At 40.1% G+C, this 9,373-nt stretch overlaps 1 protein-coding gene across 1 annotated transcript in view; it reads right to left on the reverse strand.

Moving 5' to 3' along the window:
* LOC106869701 (uncharacterized) overlaps positions 1-9,373 on the reverse strand; it is a 28,494-nt gene that overhangs the window by 3,096 nt on the left and 16,025 nt on the right. The window contains exons 2-3 of the mRNA XM_014915543.2: positions 5,624-5,759; positions 1,897-2,045 (exon numbers count right to left, since the gene is read on the reverse strand). Of these exons, the coding sequence (XP_014771029.1) occupies positions 1,897-2,045; positions 5,624-5,759 (285 nt within the window). The remainder of the gene's footprint in view (positions 1-1,896; positions 2,046-5,623; positions 5,760-9,373) is intronic.

Genomic DNA, 9,373 nt, shown 5'->3' on the forward strand with positions numbered 1-9,373 from the left:
ATATATATATATATATATATATATATATATATATATATATACATATATATATATATGTGTGTGTATGTGTGTGTGTGTGTGTGCGTGTGTGTATTGCAGCAGAAATCTTGAAAGAATAATGTTACTTCTGCACAAGAGCACATTATTTCCACATCCCACACACATAGGCATGGAAACATATGTACATGAACATTATCATTATCAATAAATAACAAGCTAGACAAATATGCTTCTACCAAACCTAGAGATATGGAACCATAGTCCATTGCTGGAAAGATCCTAGCGGAGGCTAAGCTGAAAATGGCTTAGCTAATGTTATACTAAAAAGGTTCTGGCTAGGATTACACTCGGTTACTGGAAAGGTTGTAGCGATGGTTAAAATAATTGATCCGATCTGTAAAAACGTCATAAGAGAGTCACATTGCCGCTTCTTCTACAAAGACACAGGTCACAGTCGACATGATATTTGTTTCAAGCCAATTTTAAATGAAATGCAGTTAGCAAGACCAAAACCTGTTGAATTTATTTGTCGATCTGTCTGAATGTTTTGAAACTATAAACAGCTATTGATGAGATCAAATTGGTGAAAATATCATGTCTGCCTATCCACCGTCGTAATGAACGAAGCTATATGTTTTTAAAACACATTTCTGGATCAAAATACAACAGCCAGTGCCATTGCATGTTTGAATACGCATCATAAATACTCATCAGTATTTTACCCTAAGATTGTTTCAGGGGCGTATGTCTATTTAATACTCTGAGGATATATTATGACAGTTTCGAAATGAGGTTTACAATGGAGATTTTACAACAGATTAGCACCGATTGGAGATGAGCATCACTGCTGGCTGCACAATATCTTATTTATCTTAGTCATAGAGAAGATTTTGAAAGCCATGAATTTTTCAGAACAAATCGCTTATGTACAATCGCCTTCGAATGCCTTCAGGGATGACATGGCACTTCTATCAACAGACAAACAAATCATGCATCCGATGCCATAATTGTTTACAGGTTTGGGTCGAAATGAATTAATGATAACTCTGATGTTAACCTCTTTTTTAATTCCTCGAATGCTTTCTGACATTCGTTTGTCCAGTCCCATTTCGTGTCTTACCTTAACAAATTATTCAACGGAGCTCTTAGCTCATACATTTTAGGTATGTACAGCTGGTAATAACTTATCAGACATAAAAATGTTTGTAATGTTGTTTTGTTAGTGGGAACAGGCATAATTTTATGGCGTTGACCCTAGAAGATTCCGGTTTTTATCCGTTTTCATTGATCACCTGTGCCAAGTACTTTATTTTTGTTTAAAAAATCACATTTATTTTCGCTTACTTTAAATCCATTGTCGCGGATTTTTGTGAAAACATTTTTTGCTCAATATGCTGGTCTCTCGATTAACTTTTGATCAATATGTCATCCAACTATGAGACCCCAAACTCACAGTCTGCTAGCACAATGTCCATGACTTGCTGAAATATTGCTGGTGTGACCTTAACCCCAAATGACAGTCTTTTGAAACAGTACAGATCTTTATGAGCGTTAACTGTTAATACACATTCCTCATCTACCAGTAATTGGAGGTAGGCCTCTGACAAATTTTCCCACCATTGCACTTAGAAAATATTTCTTCTGGCCTTGGGAGTGGATACTTGTAATTTTTTAAACAATCATCTCAAATTTATAGACATGTCAAACTCTACATGTCAAACCGTCGTTTGCTGTTACAGTGCTGCTGCTTTATACCTCAAACTGTGCATACTTGAACGATACGTGTTTGGCCCATGACACAACAGCTTACCTTTGAGTGTTCACGAATGACAGTCATATTTATTGTTAGTTAGATACACTTTTACCTCTGAGAAAGACGAAAAACTAAGATCTTACCTTCTTTGCGTTCACAAAATTTTTTGTTAAGTTCATCATAAATATCGACATCAGTTCCGTTAAGAAAGTCTCGTTCGGAAAATTCGTCACACGCATTTGTTGCATTACGTTGGCAATCAAGAATCTTTTGTTTGTCACTTATTTTGTCACTAGAAACATAAATAAAATTATACTGATATGATTTTCCTTTGACATGATATGACTTTTAGTTTCATTCACATAGTCGCGATAGTCGCGGTAGTCTATAGAAATGACCCCCACCCACCCAGTAAGACATCAATTAAAATAGCACTCTGTATATCTTACGTAAAGTGGATATACTGTAGAAGCCACAGTACTGGGGGTATTCGTTTTTGAGAAAGCATCTCGTATAGATGTATACTGCGAAAAGTCACAGAAATATCAGTGGCACCGATGGTGGCGGCGGTGGTGGTGGTGGTAGTGGTGGACGCTTTTCATGTGCTATTGATACACTTTTGTTCTTCTTAGCACTATACGTCCTAACAAGAAGCTTCCTCAAGATGAATATTGTTGTTTTTGTGGCTTTAGATAGAATATCCACGTTAAGTAGGATGTAAAGAACGTGTTTCTTTTTTTCTGAACCAATAATACTTCAGCTATTAATAACGAATTAATTAAAATGATTGATAAACAGTAATTCCACCAGAATTGAATTTGACCATTACAAATTTAATGTCACTAAACATAGAAAGGCCACTTGAACAAACAATGCTCATGCCCTGCTCTGTTGCTACTTCAGCCTTGATTAACATAGTCATGTTCAGTGGGGTTCCAGTCATAGCCAGCCCATCGGTTTTTTTTTTTTTTGTACGTGAAGGAAACGATTACATTATTTTAAGTATCTTTATAATTTATTGAAAACAGAAGATGTGAATGAAGTTAGATTGCACTTATAGTATACTGCTTGTCTAGAGGCTCTGCCCTACGTGTAAAGAGAGCAATTCTAGCTCTGGCGAAATTTGAACGCAAATCATCAAGAAACAAATGAAATATAGAAGAAGACGATGTTCTGCCGTGATTGCAAATACCACAGCAATTTTAGGGGTTGGGTAAACTGGTTACACCGACCCCAGTATTCAGCTGATACCTATTTTGTCGACTCCAAGGAGTGAAACGCAAAGTCGAACTAGGTGGACTATAAACTCTGAACGTAAAGATGGACGAAATGCTGTTAAACATTTTACCCGGCGTCCTAAAGTTTCCTCCGACTCGCCGCCATTATACCACAGTATATTTATTTCAAATTTTGGCACGAGGCCACTAATTTTGGAGATGTTCTGAATCGATTAGATCGGCCCTCGATATTCAACTCGTACTTACTTTATCCACCCCAAAAGGATGAAAAGCAAAGTCGACCCCGGCCTTTGAACTCAGAACGTACAGTCGAAGAAAATGGCGCTAAACATTTTTTCCGCGGCAGTAACGAGTCTGTCAACTCGCCGCCTTAATACCACAGTATATTAAATTCCAATATAAATACAATCCTTAAGGCAGCGAGCTGGCAGAAACGGTAGCACGCCGGGCGAAATGCTTAACGGTATTTCGTCTGTTTTTACGTTCTGAGTTCAAATTCCCCCGAGGTCGACTTTACCTTTCATCCTTTCGAGGTCGATAAATTAAGTACCAGTTGCGTACTGGGGTTGATTTAAACGACTGGCTCCCTCCCCCAAAATTTCGGGCCTTGTGCCTAGAGTAGAAAAGAGTCTTTAGCACGCCGGACAAAATGCTTAGTAGTATTTCCTCCGTCTTTACGTTCTGAGTTCAAATTCCGCCGGTGGTGACCTTGCATTCCATTCTAGCGTGATCGATAAAATAGGTACCAGTTGAGTACTGGGGTGTATGTAGTCGACCTGCTCCTCCCCTAAAATTGCTGGTCCAGTGTCAAAATTTGAAATATAAATACAGGCCATAATGGTTTATAATAGTGCTTTTCAAAGTAAGCGGTACTCCACTTTGGGTGGAAACGAAAAATCTTATCTAGCTACTGGCAACAAAAGGGGTGATAGAGGTGACGATAGGTTCAGGTGAATTCTTTGTCAAGAGTTAAAATGAATTTAAACGAAATATTACAATAAACTGCTTAGTAACCACAGACACAACATTTACAACATAATAATGAAAAAAACTTTGAAATGTGAATTAGTAAATACACAAGACTGAACGTGTGCGTACGCGTGTAGACATAGTTGTGTGGTTTGCTTTGCTATCACGTGTTTTCGATTTCGATCACACTCTGCGGCAACTTGGGCAAGGGTCTTGTACTAAAACCAGGGTCTATCGCACATTTTGTGAATAGGTTTGGGACAACGAAACTGTGTGGAAGCCTATCCTATATATTCATTTACATATATATGTGTGCGTGTTTGTGTTTGACATTCCCGTGCTTAACAACTGGTATAAGTTTGGGTATGTCCCCGTATGATTCCCGTTCGGTAAAAAGACCGATAGAATAAGTATGAGATGTAAAAATAAAATTAGATATTGGGAGGTGGGTGAGAGAGGAGCGATTTGTTTCAAGAAACCCTTCAAAACAGTACCCCAGTGACTGAAACAAATGAAAGTAAAAGGCGTGGCTGTGTGGTAAGAAGTTTGCTTCACAACCACATGTTTCCTGGTTCAGTCCCACTGCGTTGCACCTTGGGCGTCTTCTACTATAGCTTCGGGCCGACCAAAGCCTTGTAAGTGGATTTGGTAGAAGGAAACTGAAAGAAGGCCATCGTATAAGTGTCTTTATGTCTGTATTTCCCCATCACCACCATTTGACAACCGGTGTCGGTGTGTTTACGTCCCGTAATCTAGCGGTTCGACCAAATAGACTGATAGTTTAAGTACCATGCTTAACAAAAAATAACTATTGGGGTCGAGTATTGGAGTCGATTCATTCGACTAAAAGAAATTATTCAATGTGGCGCTCCACCATGGCTGCAGTCTAATGACAGAAACATGTAAAAGAAATACAGGGTGTCTATAAAGTCTCTTTACAATATGGAGTTTAAAAGCATGAAACTTGTAACGTTAATTTCTGGACACCATGTATATGTTGTTGGCACTCCGTCGCTTTCGACGTCGAGGGTTCCAGTCGATCCGATCAACGGAACAGCCTGCTCGTGAAATTAACGTGCAAGTGGCTGAGCACTCCACAGACGCGTGTACCTTTAACGTAGTTCTCGGGGATATTCAGCGTGACACAATGTGACAAGGTTGACCCTTTGAAATACAGGCACAACAGAAACAGGAAGAAAGAGTGAGAGAAATTTGTGGCGAAAGAGTACAGCAGAGTTCGCCACCATCCCCTGCCGGAACCTCGTGAAGCTTTAGGTGTTTTCGCTCAATAAACGCTCACAACGCCCGGTCTGGGAATCGAAACCGCGATCCTATGACCGCTGCCCTAACCACTGGGCCATTGCGCCTCCACACCCTGTATATACCAGGTAAGCATATAAAGTATTAACAATAAACTAATTTAAAACAAAAATTGTCAATATTTTTGATTATTTCCATACAATCAACAAAACCGGCCACTCGGAAACTGCAGAAATAGCATTTGGTTACACCTTTAATTTGTGTAACTATGGAGGATGTTTGCTTTTGCTGAATCGTAGCAAACAGATGCTGGAAAAATCGTTAGTAATAGAAAGGGGAACGATATTTACAAGAAGCTTGAGAATTATTGACCAATAAGAAAGTAGCGGATATATCAACTTACCTGCATATATAATCGAGTTTATCTCTTAACTCATTAATATTAGAGAATTCCGTAAAGAAAGCTTTGCATTCCAAATAGTTGACTTTTGCCTCAAGTAAGCAACCATGGCATATTGGTATACACAGAAGAAATGTAACTGAAATGCAAAATGTTTAAACGATTAATCAAAGTATCCTCACCTCTTTCTCTTTCTCTCTCTCTCTTTCTCTCTCTCTCTCTCTCTTTCTCTTTCTCTCTCTCTCTTTCTCTCTCTCTCTCTCTCTCTCTTTCTCTCTTTCTCTCTCTCTTTCTCTCTCTCTCTCTCTCTCTCTCTCTCTCTCTCTCACACACACACACACCTTTACACAAACATATATACCTACATTATGTGTATGTGCATATAGACACATACATGCATGTATTTACATATACATATGAGTGGAACGTATACATGCTTGTGTGTGTTTCTGCATGTATTTTGTACACACACACACACACACACACACACACACACACACACACACACACACACACACACACACACACACACACACACACACACACACACACACATACTCACACTAATACATTAATATATATACATATTCGACGGCATGTTTTTCAGCTTCCGTCTGCCAAATCCACTCACAAGGACTTGGCAGACCCAAGGTGTCACGCAGTGGGTCTGAATCCAGAACCATGCGGTTGGAAAGCAAACTTCTTACCACATACCTTTTTCTTTAACATTATTATTCTTATTATTATTGAGTGAGTGTGAGAACGATGCATGTCATCAAAGGGACATTCGGGTACAAATATACGAAGCCCAATATATCCATCATGACTACCTGTCTGATAAGGGTACACCAGGCACATGCCTCACAACCATATGTGGGCGATATGGTGCCCTCATATCATGATAAACAGCGCATGACCTTGCAGGTGGGGCCCAGTTAGAATTTTCTTCAGGTCGAGTAGCCCATCCCGCTCAACAGGTCCCTGAGTGAAGGTTGCTTAAGGATGATGAATGAAATACCTACGTTTCCAAAGGTGAATTATCCAAACCCAAAAGAATTTCTCTCAACACATGTTTATGATGTTTCCCCTCTACTCTTGCTTGTGATCAGAGATGCACATATCGTCCGCCACTAAGGGATATGCTCAACTGGTTACGGTCAAGCAAGTGACTGTCCAGCAAAAAATTAATTTGCAGACAGTTCACTATAAAATTATTGGTATCAAAAGTAGAAGAGCAGAGCAGGCAGCACACAAGCAAATTAAAAATTATTTAAGACCAGTTTGGAAAACCAAAATCTATGCGGCCAGCAGAAACTGTCGAAGTGAGGTTCGTGTCAGAGAAGGTGGCCAAAAATCACTCAACAACCATCATTTACCATTTACCTTTTACCATCTCTATTTACCATTTACCTTACTAAACATAATGGCAGAAATAAACATTTGCTGGTTGGTGGCTGCGATTCTTTCCGACATAGAAGCGAAAACTACTATTCTGCGAATAGGGAGAATGCAGAATCAGAACTGATTAGGATAGGTAATGCAGCTACTACTAGAAGCAGACCATCCAAGCGTCGAGGCCATCCCAGACTACATAAGCCTGCTAAATGGCACAAAGCTTCGGCTGTTGAGGGCAGAAGGCAAGATGTCACCTGTGCGGAAACGCAAATCACCTCAAAGCTTTCTGCCCACAACAAAGAGAGAAGCGCGCACCCTATTTTGCTGGCGTCACCACCACCACAACAATAACAACATCAACAACAACAACAGCACCAGCAGAAACAGGTAATCACTACAGCTGAAAAACAACAGTAACAGCAGTAGAAGCAACTGCAATCACAGCAGCACCGACAACAGTAGCAGTAACAAAAACAATAAGAAAGCAATAGTGGAAGCAAAAAAAGTAAACACAACAGAGAACATACGAATATCTATGGCTTCCACATACCATACAGCAGCAAAAACAACCTCATCAGAATCCCTCACAACAACATTATCAACAGAAAGACAGCAAAAAGTTTGGGGTAGTATATGAATATGTTGTCCAAAATTTAAATTTACCACCTACACGGACTACAACTTGGGATCTGTATGGTCGACATATGTAGACGTCGTAGGAGGGCCCCCGGTTCCTGGAAGCAGAACGTGTCGACACATCGCGCCGAGCTTGCAGAGACCAGATTAGCGAATTAGTTAAGCGGGAATTAAGGGATCAATTATAAGCAACAAATGGCAGTTCGTCCTGAGGAAAGCGACTGGATTAGAATCAATTAGATTTAGTTGTGAAGATAAACACAAAGTGAATAGTAACTTAAAGGGACACTTTGGATAAGCATTGCAGCCGAGGTACTCTCGATAACATAGGCACTTGACCAATTCTTATGTGTGAAGCACTATGGCTGCATGTTTAGGGCTAAGGCTTGTACTCTAAGATACAAAGGAACAAAGCAGGGTGATGGCCCCAAGTGGCTGAGGTGCAAAATAGCAACAAAGACACAATTCGGTCTATGGTGGAACATAATAGCCACACCACTGGTTACTCAAGCAGATGGATTCGGTGTGTCAGCACCACTTCATTGACTGTTCTAGACATTTGGTGGGCCGGAATGCAGGATAGATTTCAGTTCCACCAGAAAGAAACTAAACAAAGGGGAACCAAATAAAGGATTTTAGGCCCATAACTATAAAACGCATACTTCAAACTTTTGGCCAAAGTATTAGCAAAGAGGTCGGTCCCTGGGGATGCGCAAACATGCACCTCCCTGAATAGATCTATCTTCGACAACCTACACCTCATGCGAAACATGTATTGCAAGAGGTGTAGGTGTAGGTGAATTCCTGATCACCTTAGATTCAAAATTTTATATCCATCAAAATCTTACAATAGGGTAAATCACCAAACCCTGGCGCCTGTTCTCATAGCAATTAGTCTTGGTCCCGTCATCATACGCTCAGTTTGTCAAATCTTCCTCTTTCGTCTGTTCTGTAGGTATTACTCTTGAGCTACTGCTGCGAAAACTAGAGACATAAAAGGGCATTCTGCACGTGCTTGGAGTGAAAAAACTGTATAATCATACGTTGGCGACGCCACCATCGTCGTGTTGGACACCAGACAGAAGGAGTTTATCGGTAGTATTCTGGGCCTCGATGATAATAAACAAGTTGATCTGTCCTGAAGCCATACATTTTTGGCCTGGCAGTGCTACTGGGGTGGAGAGGCATTACTCTACAGGCATGGTAGTGCTATCAGCTGGACTTGCCAGGCACATGAGCAGAGCGACTAAACTTTTCTGCACGTACTCATCTAGTTCCTGAGCATCGTTGACTTATGAAGTTCGGTCAAACACCTGCTGCCACGTTTAGGATGTATTCGGCTATCAGCTGAATTCGTCATGAAGATTATCCCACTGCTTTTCTGTGGCCGAGAAAGACAGACAGTGTTTATCTATCTTGTGGCCTTATAACACTCCTTTTTCTGTTTCCCTTATATATATATATTCTAAGCCTTGTAAAGCAACTCGGAAGGTTAGGCCTCCAGCAAGGCCTTTTCCCCGACACCCTTCAATCCAGGAGCTATTCAGCACCCCACCTATATATCTTTTAAGCTGGTTCTCATGCATTTCCCTGAAGAGAAGATTACATTCTTATCAACATCTTATCTACACCTATTCCTATGGAAAGTATAATTTGTAATCTTCGAAACATATGTTGGAAATAAAAGTGTTCAGTTAAAATATGCGTTTTACTCCATTTACT

The sequence above is a fragment of the Octopus bimaculoides genome, chromosome 13, assembly GCF_001194135.2.
Source record: "Octopus bimaculoides isolate UCB-OBI-ISO-001 chromosome 13, ASM119413v2, whole genome shotgun sequence".
Classification (NCBI taxonomy): Eukaryota; Metazoa; Mollusca; class Cephalopoda; order Octopoda; family Octopodidae; genus Octopus; species Octopus bimaculoides.